Source organism: Adiantum capillus-veneris, chromosome 22, assembly GCF_014529385.1.
Source record: "Adiantum capillus-veneris isolate H3 chromosome 22, ASM1452938v2, whole genome shotgun sequence".
NCBI classification, from domain to species: Eukaryota; Viridiplantae; Streptophyta; class Polypodiopsida; order Polypodiales; family Pteridaceae; genus Adiantum; species Adiantum capillus-veneris.
In genome coordinates, this window is record NC_140952.1 from 51,749,735 (window position 1) to 51,771,066 (window position 21,332).

At 44.6% G+C, this 21,332-nt stretch overlaps 1 protein-coding gene and 2 pseudogenes across 1 annotated transcript; 1 reads left to right on the plus strand and 2 right to left on the minus strand.

Moving 5' to 3' along the window:
• Positions 1-7,190: 7,190 nt before the first annotated feature.
• LOC147429350 (pentatricopeptide repeat-containing protein At3g09040, mitochondrial-like) lies at positions 7,191-9,039 on the plus strand (annotated as a pseudogene).
• A 7,099-nt stretch (positions 9,040-16,138) lies between these two features.
• LOC147429351 (EID1-like F-box protein 2 pseudogene) lies at positions 16,139-17,475 on the minus strand (annotated as a pseudogene).
• A 284-nt stretch (positions 17,476-17,759) lies between these two features.
• On the minus strand, positions 17,760-21,189 carry LOC147429352 (uncharacterized). The gene is made up of 3 exons (XM_086495150.1): positions 20,625-21,189; positions 18,578-18,698; positions 17,760-17,901 (listed from the first exon to the last, which is right to left on the minus strand). The coding sequence occupies exons 1-3, from the start codon at positions 21,187-21,189 to the stop codon at positions 17,760-17,762; spliced, it is 828 nt and encodes a 275-aa protein (XP_086351276.1).
• Between the last annotated feature and the right edge of the window lie 143 nt (positions 21,190-21,332).

The window sequence follows — 21,332 nt, forward strand, 5'->3', positions numbered from 1 at the left end:
CTCGTTCGCCTAATTTGAGAGAAAAAGAGCCCAAGAACCCCCATTGCCCATAGCCTCTTCGGTAGAGAGCGAGAGCAATCTCGATGTCGAGCTTTTTATCCTTTGATTGCTTCTAAAGTCAAAAGAGAGAGAGCACACGAGCTCGGAGCCAAGCTTTTCCTGGCATCCTTTGCCTCTTCAAATTGAGAGAGCGAGAGAGCATGTGACGCCCTCGTTCGGGACATCGGGGAAACGGGACCGCGCCGGCTCACCTGCATTGCAAACGGGACCTGCAGGCAAGCAAACGCATACACAAGAATGTAACTTGAAAACGGGACGCAAGAGGGACACGAGATTGAGGGACGTGAACGAATGATCAATATCGAAAGAAAGTGCCGAATACAAGGGACGCGAAGAATCGCATGAAAACGGGGCTCGCAAGTTGGGGGAAGTGGCACATACTTCCCTTATATACACCCCCGGGTTGAGAGAGCTTGACGCCCACGTCAAGCCGGGGTTTTGAGAGGTGTCGATACAAAAGTTGATGCCGAGGTTTTGGGGGGCGGATATTTACAAGGGGAGAGTTAGGTGTTGCAAAAAACATGTCTAGCTACCTAGGGTGATCCTAGTTACAAGGTGGGGGGGGGACTACTCTATGTGGTTTTCATTTAGTGTGTTGTCCTCCTCTTCAGTGGGCATGTTGTAGAAGCGCATCACAAGGGATCTTCCGAGTCGAAGCATGATTTCTTCAGGCCCAAGTACATTCCGTCATGGGGCGATTGCGCCATTTGACATAGAAGAGTTGTCCCCGTCGCCCAAAACGCGACTTTAGGATGGCCCCCGGCTCATGTGGCGGGCCATCCTTTACATACTCGGGGAGCCTTCGCCCATAGGTGTTATCCGGCACAAATCTTTTGAGTAAACTTACATGGAATGCGTTGTGGATGTTGATGTCTGGTGGGAGCTCCAGCTTGTAGGTGACGTCGTTGAAGGACTTGAGCACTTTGTATGGACCATAGTAGCGGTGATTGAACTTCGGGGAGAGGCCTTGAGGGAGGGTGATGTGCTGAGAGCTGACGAGGACCAAGTCACCTTCTTTGAAGAATTCAGCAGGCCGTCGCTTTTGGTTGGCGTATTTGGCGATGCGTACCTTGCTTTGCTCGAGGCTTTTCTTTGCGTGTTGCATACGCGTTTGCCATTGTTGAAGAAACTCCTCACATTCCAGATCCTGGGCATGCACATCACCGGTTGCCAGTGCAAGAGGTGTGATGACTTCTTTACCTGTGGAGAGCTCGAATGGGGTATAGCTAGTGCTGCTATGGATGGAGTTGTTGTAGTGGAATTCCAGGACGTCCACGTATTCGGACCAGTCCTTCTAATCGGCCTTGACGTAGCTGCGGATGTAGTCTTCGATGTCTTGGTTGACTCTTTCAGTTTGACCATCGGTTTCGGGGTGGTAGGCGGAGGAGAAGCGTAGCTGGGTGCCTAGCAGCTTGAAGAGCTCGCGCCAGAGGTCACTGAGGAAGCGGGTGTCGCGATCAGAAACTATGGCTAAGGGTAGGCCATGGTATTTGAAGACTTTAGCGAAGAAGTGTTTGGCGACTTGGTAGGCGGTAAGGGGGGGCTTTGCAGGTGTGAAGTGGGCTTGTTTGGTGAAGTAGTCGATGACCACCATGATGGAGGTGTGGCCGTGGAAGGGGGGGAGGTCGATGATGAAGTCCATACTTACCATGTCCCAAGGACGGGAGGGTGTTGGCATGGGGTGAAGGAGGCCGGCGGGTTTGACTCTTTGAGCTTTGACCAGTTGACATGTTAAGCAGGTGCGCACGTAGTCGATGACGTCGTCCTTCATTTTGGGCCAGACATAGTGTTGATGTAGTTTGTCATAAGATCTTTTCTGGCCACCATGTCCAGCTAGCTTGCAGTCATAAGCTTCCCACATGAGGTCTTTCTTTAGATCTGGATCATTGGGGATGTAGATTTTTCCATGCGCGTAGAAGAGGTTATCTTTGACTTCGAAGAGACCCAGGGAAGCTTTGCCAGAGATGTGGTCAGCGAGCATTCGGAGGACAGCGGGGTCAGCTTTTTGAGCGTCGAGGATGCGTTGGCGTAGGGTGCTGGTTGCGGTGGAGATGGCTGTGAGGGTGGGTCTGCGACTGAGGGCATCAGGCATGACATTTGTGGTACCAGGTTTGTGGATGATGTGATTGTCGTATTCTGCTAGTGTATCTTGCCACCTGGCTTGCTTGGGGTTTATTTTGGGCCGTGTTTGGAAGTACTTGAGGGAGATGTTATTTGTGTAGACTTTGGTGTGCTTGTCTTGGACATAGTGTCGCCTCTTGTCTCTACATCTGTGAATTTGTGGGATTCATATGCTATGGGTTGATTCTCTTGCATGAGGACACCACCAATGGCACCATCAGAGGCATCAGTGTGAACTTCAAATGGCTTAGTGAAGTCAGGGAGTCGAAGGACGGGAGCACCACACATGGCTATCTTCAGGTTCTCAAAGGCTGCTTCTTCTCTGGAGGTCCACTGAAAGGGTTTGTGGCCTTTGTTTATCTCTGTAAGTGGTGCGGCAATCTTGTTGAAGTCGCGGATGAAGCGGCGTGTGTACTGACAGAAACCCACAAACTCTCGGACTTCTTTGATGGATGTCGGGGGAGTCCACTTGATGCCGGCGTCGACCTTCTTTGGATCTACCATTATACCTTCTGACGTGACGATGAAGCCGAGGAACTCGATTCTTTGGACTGCAAACTCACATTTTTCCAGCTTGGCATAAAGTTGGTTTTCGTGGAGGCGTTGGAGTACTGCGGCGAAATGCTTTTGGTGATCTTCTAAGGTTTTGTTGTAGATGAGAAGATCATCAATGTAAGTGATGAGAAAATCATCAATCATGTCGCGGACGCTGTCATGGATTATGCGGCAAAAAGTGTCAGGATCGCCGGTGAGACCGAAACCCAGGACAAGTCATTCCCAGGAGCCGTAGCGTGTGTGGAAGGCGGTCTTTGCGATGTCTTTAACGGCAATGCGGACTTGGTGATAGCCTGAGTGGAGATCGATGCGAGTGAAGTACTTGGCACCCTGTAGTCTGTCCAGGAGGTCTTCCATGAGGGGAACGGGGTATTTATTTTTTATAGTGATTTTGTTGAGGGCCCGATAATCCACGCATAGTCTCATCGAGCCATCTTTCTTCTTGACAAACAGGACTGGGGTCCCAAAAGGAGAGCTGCTGGGCCGGATGAAGCCTTGATTCTCTAATTCCTGGAGTTGCTTCTTGAGCTCTTTTAGCTCCGTGTCATTCGGGGCCTTGGCCGGGGGTGTACTCCCTGGGATGAGGTCAATTTCGTGTTGAATTTGACGAGGAGGGGGTAGACCGGGGGGAAGTTCTTGGGGCATGACATCTTTGTACTTCTGGAGAATGGGGATAAGTGAGGGATCACCAACTTTGGCCTGTTCGAGGTTGATGGAGTTGAGTCTTTGAGTGGGCCGTTTCGTTGCTTGCATGATGCAGAGGTGAACCTGAGCTCCTTTCTTGAGAGCCCTCTCGGCTTGCTTTGCACTCATGAGATTGAGTTTGGGGGAAAATGTCTCTGGGACTTTTTGTTTACCTTTCATCGCTACCAATTGAGCGGGGTCATTGCGGTTGATGGGGGGGGGTTGAAGATGAGCCTGACGTGTCAATGCTTGCTTTGTTGTGAGTCGAGCGCCTTGGACTGTAACTGCTTGGCCTTGATTATTCAGAAGTAATTGATCCACTTTCATGCCTAGGAGTGCAATGAGATACTTGTCGTTGAAGGATAGACCAATAATTGCCTCGAAGTCATCCATTGGTACCACTATGAAGTCAAGTCGGCATGTGAATTCACCCATTACAATCCTGACTTGACGGGCTGCCTTGACATTGCTATCATTGCCTTGGGCAAACTTGACAGTTGTTTCATTTACGGTGCTGAGGCGTAGGCCCACGCGAGCGGCGCACTGCAGTGATAGAAAATTGTGTGTAGCGCCTGAGTCTACCATGATCCATTGCTACTGTGATCCAATTGTTGCCTGGACATATAAGTTATGAATGTCCGTGATAGCTGCTGCCATGCATTGAAGGTGGAGGGATACCGCTCCAATACAGGGTTGTTGGGCAGAAACAGGGGTATCCATTTCATCGATTCTTATTTGGGGGAGGGAGGTTGGTGCTTCTATGTGGAGGGTGTTGACCCTGCTAGACGATGATGAGGCTTGATTGCGCTTGCGAACACATGCGTAGTTGGGGCCATGAGAAATTCGACAGTCACTGCACCAGGTGCGATCGGGGTACGGGTTGTTATTATTGCCGTTGTAAGTATTGGGGGCACCACTGTTGGACGTGGTGCTGTAAGAATTGCTAGCAAAAGAGCTGCGTGGGACTAAGGCACCATTTCCGCGGCCTAATCCAGGGTTGAAATGGGGTGGTGGTGGGCGGAGGTCATTGCTTCTGTTATTGGGTATAAATCCGCGACCTCGCCCGACGGGTGGGTTAGACCAGTTGTTGAAGGTAGTGGGGGCAAAATTGTTGGAGCGAGGGTTATTTGGAGAAAAACCTAGTGTTGAGTTTGTGTCGCGTAGCTTTTCGGCCATATTGGCGGCCACTTCTCAGGTAGTGGGGTTCTGCTTTTCTACTTCTCGACGAGCCCAGGGCTTAAGGCCGTACAAGAAACCATGTAGTCGGTCTGCTATGTGCATCAGTGGGAGTTGAAGCATTATTCGACGATACTTGACAATGTACTCTGATATGTTGCCGTCTTGGCGCACTTCGCGCCACGAGTCTCTTATTTGGTTGCCTTCATTATCTGGGACAAAATAGCTGATCATGTCTCTTTGTAACTCTTCTCAGTCCTCCCAGTTCTTTGATGTCTGTTCGGTGAGGAACCATACATAGGCGTCGTCGGCCAGGAAGGTTTTGGCCACTTGCACCCATCTGCATCTGCCTATGTTGTTCCACTGCAGGTAGTCTTCTACCTCTCTGAACCACTTGTTGAGTTCTAGTGAACTGCGATGGCCTTTGTACTTCTCTGGGGGAATGGGTTTGAATTTTTCTAGTTTGTTTTCATCTTCTATATTTCTCTCGGGGCTGTAGTAACGTCCTTCACTTTGGTCATCCTGATAGTCTTCGTCTTCGTCGACTGTTCCTAGTCTTCCGGACTGCGGTCGTCTTTGTGTGTTTCGTCGCGTGTTGACATTACTTGTGTCTGGGCGGTCTTCGTATCGCTAGCCTAGCTGTGCTTGAATCAGGTCGCCCAGTTAGCAGACATCACGTTCATCTGGTGTTCCAAGGAGGCCATGAGGCGTGCCTCCAGTCTCTTTGCCATTGGGTTTTGGTCATCTTGTCGCAGCTTTGTTTCTTTCTTCTTCTTGCGGTCTCTATTCAGGTCAGGTTCGGTCCTGTATCCTTCGTCATATTCTTGATTTCCAACCATTGTTGTACTGTTGTGGCCGAAGCCGAGAAAAACTTAAAAATGTTAAAAATTGAAAAACTGCGAAAAACGGGCTTGAAAACGTCGATAAACGATGAGACAGCGCAAAACGGGGTCCAAAACGACGAAAACCGAGGAAAACGGGTCAAAATGATGAACAACGATGAAAACCGGTCCCAAATGGTGTAAGACAAGACAAAACAAGGCAAAACGTTGAAAAACGATAAAGAACGTGAAGAAACGCGTCAAAACGGGGCAAAACGATAAGGAACGCGGGTCAAATGGAGCAAAACGTCGAAAAACGGTGGGAAACGTGAAGAAAACGCAAGGAACGTGGCAAAACGGGCCAAGAACGCAAGGAACGTGGTGAAAACGGGGCAAGAACGCAAGGAACGCGATGAAAACGGAGCAAAACGGGCCAAGAACGCGAAGAACGTGGAAAAACGGGCAAAGCGGGCCGAAAACGTGGTGACAAACCACAGGCCATGGACCGACGTCGGGTCGGCGGGGACTCGAGCCGAAGCTCTGATACCAAGTGTGACGCCCTCGTTCGGGACGTGGGAAAACGGGACCGCGTCGGCTCACCTGCGTTGCAAACGGGACCTGCAGGCAAGCAAACGCATACACAAGAACGTAACTTGAAAACGGGACGCAAGAGGGACACGAACGAATGATCATTATTGAAAGAAAGTGCCGAATACAAGGGACGCGAAGAATCGCATGAAAACGAGACTCGCAAGTTGGAGGAAGTGGCACATACTTCCCTTATATAGAGCAAGAGCTTGCTTGCAATCGAGCTCCTCGCCTTTGATTGCTTGGTCCCTTAATGTTGAGAGAGAGAGAGAGAACATGATCTCGAAGAGAGAGCCTCCGAGCCGAGACTCTTCCCGTGCTTGGTCGAGAGAGGGGAAGAACCTTCCCGAGCTTCTTCCTGTGCTTGGTCGAGAGAGCTTCTCGAGATCCTTCTCTTGCTCCCCTCGTATCATCGCCTCTCTTCTCCTTCTCGAGCCGTTATTACACACTATGCCTCGCTTCATCAATGAGCACTATCAAGCACCACACGACCTCCGGCGAGCTCCACAGGCATCACCCTCTTCTTCTGTAACTGCCTACATGCCACGCCCCCTTCTTTTTTCTTCATTTTCACATTAACTCCTTTAAACCCTATTGGGTGGTCACTTTTGTGCTGGGCGGCCTGCACCACATTTCTCTGCCAAGGCATTGCTTTGCAAAACAAAACATTTGAGACAAAAAGCTCATCAACAACTTAATGTGCTTTCGTAAGGGCTTCACATTTGGTGTATATATATGTGCCAAGGCATTCCAAGAGACGGTATCCGGAATAGGAAGCTCTTCAAAAACGTTTTGCAATTCTAAAAGTACAACGTATTTGGCATACATGTTACCGAAGGCATTGCAGAGAAAACACTTACCTCCATTAGCCCCCGCATGCTTACTTAAACAATCAAACCGCCCACAAAACCTTGCCACGACTATAATGAGTATACCCAGCAATCAATACACTGCAAGGGATAAAATACCGAACAAGATGCTCCTCGAGCACTTACTGCCCTTCAAAGTACACCATATTTGGCATAAATACTCGGCATATGACATACATATCAACCACAGTAGTCCAATAACAACTCCAACAATCTATCTGAAAGCTACACCCAAGAAGCAATATCTTCTTTGAGTTTTCCCCTTTGGATGCACGGCATCACGACAATGCCAACCCGCACATGACCAGGAAAATTCATGAGGCTGAGGATTTCCAAAAGTCGGCATCTGGTTATGACTCTCCATGTAATTCTCTCATAATGGGTTATGTCGAGAACAAGATGTTCCAGGAAGCTTGCACTCTCACTAAGGACTTGGAATTTGGTCTCCATATACATGCTGACACCATAAAAAGAGGTTTGCTGGAAACAAACATTTTCATTGGATGTGCGTTACTTCACATGTATGCCAAAATTGGCTTGCTTGCAGAGGTTTTTGTAAATCTTCTAGATCGTGATTCAGTGCTGAAAAAGCACGTCATTGCTTCGAACAAATGCAGATGTTGGGTATAACTCCAAATGCGGTAACAATTGTTTGTACAATAAAAGCATGTTGTTGTATGGGAGCCATAGACAAGGGCAAAGAGATACATGCTGAAGTTGCCAGACATGGGTTTGGACAAAATCTCTTTGCTGGGAACACCTTGATTGACATGTATGCTAAATGTGGTATACTTGGAAAAGCAAAAGAGGTGTTTGACAATCTTCGAAATAGAGACACGGTCTTCTGGTTATGCTAAACACAGGCTTCATGAGGTAGCCTTGAGCTCTTTCAAGCAAATGAAAACAGAGGGTATTCTGTTAAACTATTTTTACTTACGCTTGTGCTTTGAAAGCATGTGCTGCCTCAGGATCCATGCGTAAGTGTGAAGAAATTCATTGTGATGTTGCAAAAAGAGGCTTAGAGAATGACCTTCATATTGGCAGCATCTTGATCATATGTATGCCAGGTGTAATTTCCTTTTGAAAGCGCAGAAAGTATTTGCTTCCAGCTTGGGACACAATTTCCTGGAATGCTCTTATAGAAGAATATGCAGGACATGAATGTGGCCAGGAAGCTTTGGATTGCTTTGAACAAATGCAGCTGGAAAATGTCCTGCCTGACACCGTTACGTTTGCGGCCATCTTGAAAGCTACTGCATAATAAGAGCCATACACAAGGGCCAAGATTTTATGCTAAAATTGCCAGGAAAGCGTGGAGCAAGAGTGTTATGTTGGCAGTTCCTTAGTTGTTATGTATGCCAACTGTGGCTTTTTGTCAAAAGCCTAGGAGCTAGCTGACAAAATTTCTGTTCGCAGCACGGCTATGGTGGATATGCTGAGTATGGCAATGGTGAAAAGGCAGTAAATTGTTTCCAGCAGATGCAGACGGAGGGCATTTCTCCGAATGCGATCATATATGTTTGCATCTTGAAAGCTTCTGGCAGCATTGGTGCCAGTGACAAGCTCCAAGCAATACATGCAGACCTTGCAAGACAAGGTCTGGAAAGTGATGTTGTTCTTGCTGCCTTCTAGCCAAAGGGCAAGAAGTTTTTGACAAGCTTCAAACCAAAAATGTAGTTACTTCGAATGCTCTAATTGCTGGGTATCTCCGACTCAAAGTGCATTTTCCTGCTTTGACAGGATGATAATGGAGGGGTCAAACACTCTCCGAGTGCATGAGTATGGAATATGGCATTGGTGCAATCGCCGGGCACGTTACCTACATCATTGATCTGCTTCACGGCGCAGGGAATGAAACCGGTCCGTAGGGTGATAGACTTTAACTTTCACCCAAATATTTACTTGATAAACTTTACTTCAACATTACGACACATAGAAATTTCACGAATAAACCTGTGACTGGAATTACTACTTCAAACAAAGCTTGGCTTGGTGGCTAGAGTGCTTCCAAGTAGACAGAGACACCCTGTAAGCCTCAAAGACTGGCGCCCCTTTCGGTATTTCTTTATATTTTTATTAAACTTGGGAGAGAACCTGCAAATTCCTACGAGCAGCTGTCTCGCTTTTACCAGGCTAAAAATGAATTAATCTAGCCCAATTTCGGCATCATAACCGTAGTAGGAGGCTTCACATACAAAAATCCCAGTGCAATAGGTGACTTTCCCAACGTATTTGAGCACTTTCCCAAACCTGGTGAGAATGTACAACACACTGAATTCTCTGTTTTTTGCCCTGAAAATACACCGGAACACCTGTATAATGATTCCCTAGCTTCCGTGAAGTATTGGATCAATTAGGGCCAAAACCCTAAACCTACAAAAATACACAGCAAGCTATAATTTATTATTTCGGGCTCCGTTTCGGGCGTCACATATGTAGCAAGCCCTTGAGCTCTCACACATGTAGGGCTACTTGCCCTTTGAATAGGACGAGATTTCTCTTGAGAAATCTACCCGAATTCACCTATACCTACGGGGGATAAGCAATTAGCTAATTTAGTACCTATGCAAGAGGCTTTTGCCTTGGCAAACGCGCATGAATCACACAACTATAGATACAAATGAAAAGCCCTCGAGCGGGGCATCACATTTCTGTATTCAAAAAGGGAGAGATGCACGAGATCGGAATCATCGTGCTACATAAAACAAGGGAGAAGGCAAGCCCTCCATTCAAGTTGTGATCATCTGCACCCACTACTCACACACTGAAGTTCACTTATATGCAAAATCATCCTCCTCTCTCAATTTGGGCGCTCCCTCTTCATGCAAGTCTAGAAATTTGACATGATGCGGCCATGTGTCCACTTTGCCTCTTTTGAGTTAATTTCCAAGTACCCACCAACTTGTTTCGCGTGAGCCTAGACACTCGTTTATTGCTCAAATTTCAGTGTCGACAGGCCTGACCATCTCTGGCGACCTGCCCTTCACAGCTGCGGGTGAAACTCTCAGCCATCGGCCGTTTCACACGGCCATTTGTGACTTCAAAAAGAGGGTCCCAAGAATCAAATAAAAATCAAGGGAAAGAAACCAACAACTAAAATTAGTGGTTTCCACAGCTTTGTGACATGCTCCTCTCTTAAAATTTCAAACGTCCTCAATTGCATGCTAGATATACATGCCATAGATGATTTAGTGCGATTAGCACCCTTTTATCATCACATGTATCCGCAAGAAAGGTCATGTAGCATAGATACAAATGACTTAATGAAACCTTCATACTTTTGTCATTTATATCTCTATGATAGAAGTGTACATTATACCTTTAGCATTTATAGAGCAATGTCCACTTCTATTGCACTCAATCTGTATGTACATTTGATGTGCTAGCTCCATTATTACCTCTTTCGAACACGTTGAGTTGGGACATACTTAGGTTGTAACCCAAAGGTCTCAAGGTAAAGCTGCAGTACATTTGGTGACTCTAGTAATTCACACTCTTCCATCCACTTTGCATCCATACCGTCATGCAACTTTTCCCTTAACTTTTCTTTCCTTATGTGCCAAACTCTGCTCAAGATCTCATCAAGTTCCTCACTTCTAGTTGATCCTCATCTGGCATTTTTTCTGGCACATCTACCAAGAAGGGTCTTAGAAGACTTATGTGAAACATCTTCCAGGTGTCAGGTAATTTCGACCTATAAACACCATGGTTGATCTTGTCAAGTACTTGAAAAGGCCCATAGTAACGCATGCTGAGTTTGGGAAATAACCTTTCCTTGCCCTTCATTTTCTTTAATTCTACCTTTTTAAACTGTAAGAGTATCCAATCACCAGGTGAAAACAACAATTCACGTCAGTGACGATCAGCAGGCCATTTTTGCTTTGCCCGAGTCTTTTCCAAGGCAAGCTTGATTTTCTTGTACATTTCATCCATATTCTCAACATATCGATCTGCTTCGAAAATTTTGTCCTTTTTGTGTAAAATGGAAGGAATATTTTTGCCACTCTCAACAATCTCAAAAGGTGGCTTGCTTATTAACGAATGCACCGTATTGTTGTACACATACTCAAGCATGGGTAGATACTATTTCTTGCCCTTATTATCTGACACATAACATTTCAGCAGATCTAAGACAATAGAATTAACCTCTTTTGATTGTCCATCAGTTTGTGGATGAAATGAGGAAAACTTGAGCATGGCGCCCATGTTTTAAAATAAGCTTCTCCAAAACAGGCTCGTCATACGAATATCACAATCACTAACAATAGACTATGGCATACCATGGTACTTGAACATATTATACATAAACAATCGAGCCATCTGATCATATTTTATCTTCTTCCTAACATGAATAAAATGGGCCTGCTTGCATAACCTACAAATAATGGTCCATATACCATCACTTCCCGTCATTATTCTTGAAAGATCAAAAATAAAATCCATAGCAATACTTTTCCATGGCTTATTTGGAATAAGGAGTGGTCGTAACAACCTTGGTGTCTTTTTCCTGTCAAACATGACCTTGTGGCAAATCATGCATCTTGCACAAAGGCATCCATATCTCTCCTCAAAGTAGGCCAATAAAAGAATGTCTACTGCTTTCATTATCGCATCTATACCATGATGCCCTACATACGGTGGGACATGGCTTTCTGCCATAACTTTATGTCGCAATGGCCTAGTGACACATAGTTTAACATGCATCATCATAAAACCATCCTTGAGGAGGTAGTGCTCATGACGTTGCCCATCTTACAACTGTTCAAAGGTCCTTGCAAAATCTTCATTAGTAGGAAACCTGTTCTTATTAGTATTCTTATTCAACGCACAATAATCAATACACATGTGCCAAGAGCCATCCTTCTTCTACACTAGAAGCATTGGGGAGCAAAAGGGTGAAGAACCAAGTTGAATTAGACCTTTCTCTAGCAGCTCCTCTACTTGGCCCATAATCTCTTTCTACTGAGCCGCACTAACCCTCCAGGGAGGCCTGTTTGGTGGGCTACTACCCATCACAAAATCCATTGCATGATCAGACCTCTACGGCAGCAACTTATATGGTAATGAATCAAAAAACAGTCACCAAACTCTCGCAGAAATGCTGATCTTTTTTTATCTAGCACATATAAATTTAACTAACAATTCTCTGAAACATCATGTGCAAAAATCAAGTACACAGAAAGATGATTCTTAATTACAGAAGTGATAGCAGAAGCAGATACAATAGTGACAGACTCCCCTTTAAGCTTTACATCAAAGATGTGAGTTTTGCCCCTATGCTGAAGGGTTATCTTTTCGTTGAAGACATCCTGCAGTCCATGTATATGGAACATCCATGGGATCTCGACAACACATTCACACCCTTCCAATGGCATGATATAAAATTTCTATGTGTCCACATATGACTGAATATGCAGATGCAACTTTCCAGTAATAGGCGTAACACACTCTAAGTGGCAAGACATGCCAACCCTGCCTCTATTGTGTACCCCATAAAAAAAAGTGTTGTCTGGTCTTTGACTTTACACCAAGCTCTGCGTACTCACTTACATCTCTGCGTACTCACTTACATCTGAGTTTGGCCTATCACCCACCATGTCTGGCACTAACCGGGCCGTGGGTTTGGCTTCTTTTTCTTTCTTGTCCTCTGAATTAGCTGGCCTCCACTTCTGGGGACAATCTACAACAAAATGGCCAAGCTGCTCGCATATTAAGCATTTGTTCTCAGCCATCAAAGTCTTCTTTTCCTCAAATGACTTGCGTACAAAAGGCTTCCTTTTTCTTTCTTGGCCTGTCCTTGAGACGTTTCTCAGTCCTTGACTTTCCCTGTCTTTTTTGACCCCTAGGACGCTTCAGGAGTCACTTTCACAACGGGCTTCTTTGCTGAATTTTTCTTTTGCTGAATTTTTCTCTTTCACGTTTCCCTGAAACCCACTGTCCTCTCCCTTCAATAAGGCCCCTTCAATAACACATCACCAATGTTGGAAACTTTCATGAGCTGAGTAAGGGTAGCCACTATATTCTTTGTACAATAGTTTCGAAGCCCTTTAGGCAGCCCATAACAATACTTCTCAATTTGCTTTGTCAATGGTACAAACCTGTAGGAGGTTACTGAGAGCAATGCTTCAAAAAACCTCCGATTGTATTCCTCTAGGCTCGTGCAAGTAACCGCAATGAATTGGTGCCAATCCATCATGACATCAACTTCAAATTCATTTGACAGCCATGCAGATGCAAACATTTGCTTGAAGCATACCCATGTGGCGAGTGTTTGACCTTGCACCAACAATGTCATCCACCATGTACGCGCATTGTCTTCAAAGAAAGTGACAGCTTTCATGACCTTGGAGGCTTTTGTAAAATTTCCCCCTACAGAAGCATTATCAAACTGCTGGAGGAAAGTAAGAGCCTTTGTCTTATCCTCAAAAGCCGTCAAACTTCACAGTTGCACCACCTTCTTTTTATGCTTTTGGCTTTTGCAATGCTCCCAAATTATCATAGGGAATTGTCTGCTACATGGGCATTGTAATAGGGATTATCGGCGCTACATGTTAGTCGAAAAAACCAACCATTCCAAATTGCCTTGTGGCACCCCAAACTAGCCCTGATTGCTCTTAAACCCTTGTTGCATGCCAATATTACCATACATGGGATTTGGCATCATGCCTTGCATACCCCCAAAGACTGTTCCTGGCATATATTGTTGTTTCCATGCACAGAACCAGCCATGCTCTGAAATACAGATCCACCACCGAAATACGCAAGATGTACCATGGGGGTGGAAGAACCTGTTGCATAGCTTGGAAACTGGATTCTTGACCATTTAATGGAATATTTGGACTCTAAAAGGTGGCTGGCTGAACTGGTGAAGCCTGCGGAACAGGCATCCTAACCACCTATTTGTGGACATATTTGTATTGGAGCCCCAACTGAGACCGCAACATGCAAGTGCTCCCTACCCCTGGGTTTCAACCTCAATGGGCTCTCCTACACAAGGAAGTTAAGGTTAGTGGTTGCCACAGCCTCGAGACAGGGAAGCAATGTAAAGTGATAAGAGATTGTAAAGATGTCGATGAGTCTGAATCTAGGAGTATGGCTTACCCTACTAGCTGCCCGTGAAAGATGGCAAAATGTGTGAAGGTTGGAACCCACACCATTGATCATTGAGTGCTTGTAGACAAGAAAGATACTACAACTTATTTGTGCATGTGTTGCATGTATGCTAATGCAGGAATATGCAAACAAAACAAAAGCAATGAGAGTGTATAATGAAGCACGCATGGCTAATCATTTGTGATGGATGTATGCTTGCTCAAAAATTTTCTCAGTTTGAGAGGCTCATGATTGCTTTCAAGAAAGGGAGAGAGAAATTTCAACCCTCGGCAGGGTTTTTATGACCCCAAGCGGTGGGATTGACAAACAAGAAGTGCGGGCACAAAAAAAAAGGCACGCGCAGACGTCGATTGCTGAAAAGTAAACAAGGGCAAAAAAAAAGTAAACAAGGACATGGGGAGGCATAAACTCACTTTATAATCAAGAGCGTCATAGTGGTTTCAACAAACCACATGCGCCTGTGAGGTTAGCTCATTAGTCTCCCAACCGCGAGGTCGTGGGTTCAAGTCTCCGGCCTCTGTCTGTGCATTGTCTTTTTGTAGATCCTTCCCCTACCTCGAGATTCGCGGGCTTCAAGCTCGGCCGTCGATCTTGACCCCGTGTCAAATAGTACTACGGCATTTCACCGCTTAGGGGTCTTTAAGACCCGGTGTTATATAGTGTTGCTTGAGGGTCTTTACGACCCCGTGTTATATAGTGTTAGGTAGTGCTGCTTGGAGGTCTTTAAGACCCAGAGTTAGATAGTGCTGAGGCATTTCACCGCTTGAGGGTTTGTAAGACCCCATGTTAGATAGTGCTGAGGCATTTCAACCACTCTTGGCATGCCAAAGGATAACATGTTGACAAGCATGAAAACGTGAGCAAGTGGAGATAATTCAGATCATGATTGCTATTCAACAACAGAATGTCTAACATAATGTTAAAAAAAGCTAGGTTGGCAGTGGTTGATGAGCTCATCAAATAATTTATATATATGATGAGCAACCATTGTTTGGAATGCCTTACATTTCTCCCGCTTCTAGTGCTCTCAGCATCGAGTTGTTGATTTACAAAGCTGTGGGACAGAAGGACAACTGCGAGTGATGTGCAAAACAGACTACTTTGCTGCTGAGCGAAAATATAGCTCCTAGTTGTGCCTGTATCAAGAGAGGACCCCTTTAGGTCGGTTTTTCCCATCAAATTTGGGAAACAAACAACATTTGATGGGGCTCACCAAAAGCGGTTTTTCTGACCAGAACTTCCCTTTAAAATTTGCTGGTATTCTTCAATGCAAGCTTGGAATCTAACCAAGATTCTGCAATATTAGACAACACTCAACACCAGGTTTTTGCTAACATTCATAGTTACGGATTAAAATCCTCTCTTTTATTTGTTTACTAGTTAGATTCTTTTACGGAATCTTTGGTCCCGGACTAGTCACTCCGTTACTTTTCAATAGTAGCTCGGACGGGACTCGAACCCAGCATCTGTTGAGTGTCAACCACACTATGGCTGCCCTAGACCACCCCAGCTCCACGAGGTCCTTGACTAACAACTCAATGTTAACATTAAATAGAAAAAAGTCGCTAGTTTTCTTGCCAACTACACACCTGTCCGGAACCATATACAAGCAGCCTTACAGGAGCACAGAGTTAAGGCATATAATCAAAATTTTCTTATTTCTTACTCTCATTGCACTGTTCTTTTCATGTGCACAGTTGAAATCTTCTCTAGGTTTTAGTTTGTCAATGGGTCCCCTCATTTCTTTTCAGAGCCATATATAGATACATGTGATTCCCAAATATTTCAAATGTTTTAGAATGCCAATGTGAACTTTTACCGTGTGCAAGAACTCCTCTCAAGTGTGAGAATTTTGGGTGACATGATGGGTAATATGTAACCATCTACAAGAGCTTGGGCAAGTTACTACACATGTATTATAAGGTATACGATGATTCGTCATTCTGGTTACACAGGCACCGGGTTGAACCCAAAACCTTGGGCCAAACACATCCACCCTTCTTGAAAAATTGATGTTCTTCCAACAATCACTGGCCACACTGGCCAAGCTCAAAGCCAAACATAAAAGGGGCGCGGCGCACAGTCATACAAACCATCTTGTTCAGCCAGTACACCAAACATGCAGTAAAATGGTAGACAATGCTCTTCACAGACTGCAAAAGAAATTGTTCCATATACAGCAGAATGCGAAGTCATAATATCATACAATAAATGTGTCATGCACGGTCAGTTTCCTAAGGTGGTACTTCTAACTAAAGTACAAACGGGCAGGCCGCTCAAGATAGTCGAAGAGCATGCTGTGCAAATGCCAAGAAGACCCCACGTGCCATATACACAACACAAGGCTTATAGGCTATAGCTCAATACCCCCATCATTCCAAAATATCATAAAAACATGCTGATAGAGAGAAGAAGAGGCAAGGCAACAGCAATGAAGCAAACAAGCAGAAAACAAAAGCGATACTATGTAAGAGTTTGTGTAGTATATGGAAAGAACCAAGGAAAAAAGAAATAGCTCACAAAGGGCAAAATCGATAAGCAAACCAATTCAAAAAAACTGTACTACTCATCCTCGTCAGATTCATCTGATTCCGAGAGGTGTAGCAACGCGTATCTGCCATTCACATGGCCATTCAAAACAGAATAGTCTATGTTTTCATTGTAAGCAGTCAGCCTTGTACTTGCACTTTTGGGAATCATCTGCACACGCTTCATGTTCCATACCCCTGCTTTGCAATACGGACAGTTTTCACCCTCACTTATTGGCACTTTCTTCAAAGTGAGAAGCTTCTTGGTTTCAGATTTGTCAAAGCTTCTGAATACTCCCGGAACAAACCGACATCCTCTGGACCATTAACATGTTCACATGGATCAGACACATACAGAATATCTCTTCGACACTTTCGTATCAGAAAAAAACGACCTGATGTGCGCGAAAATCTGGTCTTACTCACAAAATGACCGGCAACTGCCTGCATTGGGCAGTTGGAGGATAAAGACGATTGATAGCAGCCAGCACAATAAAGGAAAAGCTTACCAAGCGCCCGCCATCCACCAACAATCTGCCTGTTTTTGGCGCCAACAAGGAGGTCAGACACCATCCTCGGCGCACGAGATCGACAGAACTCGCGCCAAAGATGGCGATCTGAAATCGCCCTAATCTTCTTGCATAAACATGACAAGAAACAGATGAAAAAAGGGTTCCAGTTGACGTGTTTAGCAACTAATGAAAGCACACGTTCATCGGACAGATCTGTATAACAGCCTTCCAAGCGAACCCTCTTCAAACCTGCAGAAGCGTTACCATTGCTGCAGCCAATGCGATTATATATCATAGGGGCCTCTATGTAGGTCTTCTTGTTACCACCATTGCAGTGATAAACAGCATTAGGGGCCTTGCCCACTAAGAATTCTTGGATTCTTTCTGCGACATTTTGCTCCACTCCTCTTTGCGCCAAACACGGCATAGGCATTACATCCTCCACCATTTTGATACAACACAAAGCTTGAATTCTGCAGCTAACGATTCTAGTGTATAAACTTCCACCCTTTTGATGCCAAAGTTTTGCACTATTGTGAGAAGGTCAGATCTTGAGAAAAAACTGCCTGCAGTTTTATCGATGAAGCACCAATTTCTGGTGTACAATTGACATTGTACACAGGGCTAGCTAGAGTACCAAAGTGCTCAAACCTCCCACTGGCAGCAATGCCAAAAGCAATGACCACAGATGTTAAAATATGGTGCCAATGCTCAAAAGGTATAAAATAAGGGTCAATTTTGACAGAAGAAATTCTGGTAGAGCCAAAACACCTCAACTATCTTAACCTTTGTTCTGCCATGGCTGCTACAATTCACAGAAACTCCGACGATGGCATAGATTAACAAATATCGGTTAACAATAAAATATGGATACCTGCAACAACAATAAAATATCCTTTAGGTGCTCTGCCTGGAAAGAACTCCCACAGAAATACCGAGTCTACATCCACGTACAGATTTGCTCATACTTGTGAATTGACACTTTAGCTAAATAAACAAATCGATGACACATGCAGGCTCACTGCATAGACCTTAACAAGCACGTTCTGAGTCATTTATGGCACGATCATGATCAATTACAACAAAGTATCTAAAGCCCACCAGTAATCCATCAGTAGATTTGTACCTAAAAGAAGTTAAACCTACAAAAACATACTTCGCAAATGTTCGTAACCTAGAAAAACCACAATTATACTCCTAAACAAAAGCATTAAACATTTTGCATCGTATATTACGCTTCAAAAAACGCAAAAAAAGATAATTTGTTATAGCAACATGAATCCACAAACGATTCTGCAACATGATTCCACAAACGAAACCAATTCATGAGCAAAAGCCCAAAATAAAAAACAGCAGGAATGCTAAACAAATACACTCGTGAATTGACGATCGCAGGCATTTGCGAGAAAACAAAAGCAGAGAACCTAAGCGAAGATAGCAAGTTGTGATGATTTCCAACGACAGAAAGGACGGGAGGCGCATGCAGAAAATGCAGGGGCGGCGGAAAAGCACGCAGTGCAAGAGCGAAATGAGGAAGAAACGACGGTTACCTGCAGGGAAAGAAGCACGTTGTGTAGCCGAGTAAAGGAAACCGCCCTTTTTGGGCAAGAAAACCGCCCTCTTTGGGCATCCTAGCTCGCAGAGTCGCAGTCTGACGATTGATGAAAATATCTTCCGAGCCCCACACGATCATTGCGTGTTGCCTCCGGCACTAGCATTTGATCGTGGCCGTCCATGTACGATACTTTGCCCTCCCGAGTCCCCGGTTTCACAAAGGTTTGCGTTGTGAAACAAGGTGTAGGGCCTTAGGCCTAGCACCATATTTTTGTTGGCTTGTGGTATGTCCCTCCGATTTTAGAAAAAGAAAGGGAAAATTACCAAAATACCCCTCTAATTTGATTAAATTCACAAAATGCCTCTCGTAATTTTAAAATTTCCAATCTGTCCACAAAATACACCTAAGATTTCCCAAAATACCCTTAGATAATTTGAAAATTCCCAAAATACCCCAAGTCCTAAATTAAGCAAATTGGAGAGAAAGTTGTTCATATGCATTCAAGCTTTCGACACCCAATGAAGGCAAGTCAAATCTCCGCTACATATACAACAAAATCGCAAGGAAAATGTGGTATGGCTTCCTAATACAAAATGAAGCCAAATCCCCGCTATAATCGGAAAGAAAATCCCTCACATGCTGAGAGTAATGCATTCAAGCTTTTGAAACAAAATGAAGGCAAGTCAAATCTTCGCTACATATAGAGCAAATCGCAAGGAAAATGTGGTATGGCTTTCTAATACGAAATGAAGCCAAATCCCAACTACATATCGAAAAAATCGAAAAGAAAGTTCCTCCCACGCATTGTGACTTTCCCGTACAAAATGCAGCCACATCCTAGCTACATATTCAATCTGCAATTGGAGCTTTGCAAGAACGCTCGTTGTGGCCAAGAGCACCACAATGTGAGCGTGTGAAAATACGCTTTTCCTTGAAGTGATCCTCAGTTCTAATACAAAGTTTTTTATGACGCCCAGGTGGCCTACGTGTGGCAGGTGGTTTCAATTGATCACTAGCATCTTCACTTGCATCCACAATTGGACTTATGACACCACTTTAAGTGTTACAATAGGCCTGCAGAGCACATGCCTTGTGTACATACGATTGAGCACACTCTCCCTTGAAGAGAATAGCTGCAATAGCATGAGCACATGGAATTTCAAATGTTTGCCACTTATTACATGAGCATGACTTTGTACATACATCAACCACACATGTTTTTGTACATGTCAAGATCTCAAAAACTGTATCACTAGAGGGCAAGATTCGATATTGCCGAGCACTATTTCCAGCCTCACGCAAATTCTTTTCTACGTTTGCAACCAATGCAAACTGTGCTCTATCTCCCAAAGACTCACATGCCTTATTTCCCTCCATTCCACGTGCATAGAACCAAGCTATTAGTTGGCGACGAATGATATCAAGCATAGATATGATAGGCTTATCTCTAACCTCAAGCAACCATGCATTCAATGACTCAGTAATGTTGGATGTAAGATGCCCATAACGCTTTCCTTTAAAGTGTGTCATCGCCCAATGAGATGGGGGTGAAGTAGTCAATAAGTAGTCCGTCATGGTAGGACTTATAACTCTCATCCCTTGGATAGCGGTGTCATAGTCGCTCATAGTGTTAGCATAAGCTGCTATGCAAAACAACCGAATAAATTCTCCATTGTTGCATTTCTTCTTGAGATTAGCATCCAAATGGCACATACAATATGCATGCTCACATCCTAGAAAGACAAGCTCCACAGCTGGAAGAAGACCTTTTTGCTTGTCTGATACAAAAGTAACCGCATTGACGCTTGCCATACAATCATGTACATTTTGCAAAAACCACACCCAATTGTCTTCATTTCCCGCATCTACAACACCAAATGCTATCAGAAACAAGGCCCCCATAGCATCAATCCCTGTGGCTATCAACAAAGCACCAAGATATTTGCTTGTCAGGAATGGGCCATCCAACCCAATAAAGTCACGACAATGCGTGAAATTAGTGATGCATGCTCCGTACACAAGAAACACTCGAAAAAAACGACCTTCAGTGGTTTTCTGCAAATGGGCCATAGTGCCCGGATTGCTAGCCACAAGCTTGTCGCAATAAGATCGAAGCTTTCCATAAGATTTTGCATGATCACCATGAATAATACCCAAAGCAAGTTGCTTCGCCTTCCAAGCATTCTTGTACGAAATTGACACTCCAACTTCTCGACGCAAATTGGCCATGCGCTCCTTCAACCTATACATTGGATGGTCTCGAAGTTTCTCTACGTACCTTGCTGCAACCCATTCAGCAGTGGCTTCCTTGTTTCCAAGTTGTGAAGCACCACCACAAGTGTGCTCATCATGAAATGCCTTGACCATACACCGAGGTCCACTAGAGACCAAAGACGCATGCAAGCGCCACATGCATCCCTCTGCCTTGCATACAACGGTATATCTGGATCGATCATGCTTGGCATGCCTAAGCTCCACATGAGACTTGATTGCTTGTTCTCGAACCTTTGAACAAAGCACATTGAGAGATTCAAATTGAGCACCAAGAAAAAGAGTTGCAGAGACGGTAGCATTATTCTCTAATGTATTTGCATTACTCTCAGCCATGGTTTCCCCCTTGTGTGTACCACCACACTTGTTTACATACAAACAACAATGAGCTCTTGCATCAATCTGTATCATGCACTATCCGGATGGACATTGCCTTGCACATAACCATGCCCATACATCGCACAAAAGGCTCCCATGCA

Bases quoted from the DNA above. Each gene is read 5' to 3' on its own strand.
- LOC147429352 (XM_086495150.1), bottom strand. From the start codon at position 21,189: ATGGCTGAGAGTAATGCAAATACATTAGAGAATAATGCTACCGTCTCT. The intron at 18,699-20,624 runs GTCGTTTTTTTC...GGGGCTCGGAAG, and splicing joins TTTGCAGAAAACCACTGAAG to ATATTTTCATCAATCGTCAG. The intron at 17,902-18,577 runs GTAACCGTCGTT...TTGTTGTTGCAG, and splicing joins ACGTGCTTCTTTCCCTGCAG to GTATCCATATTTTATTGTTA.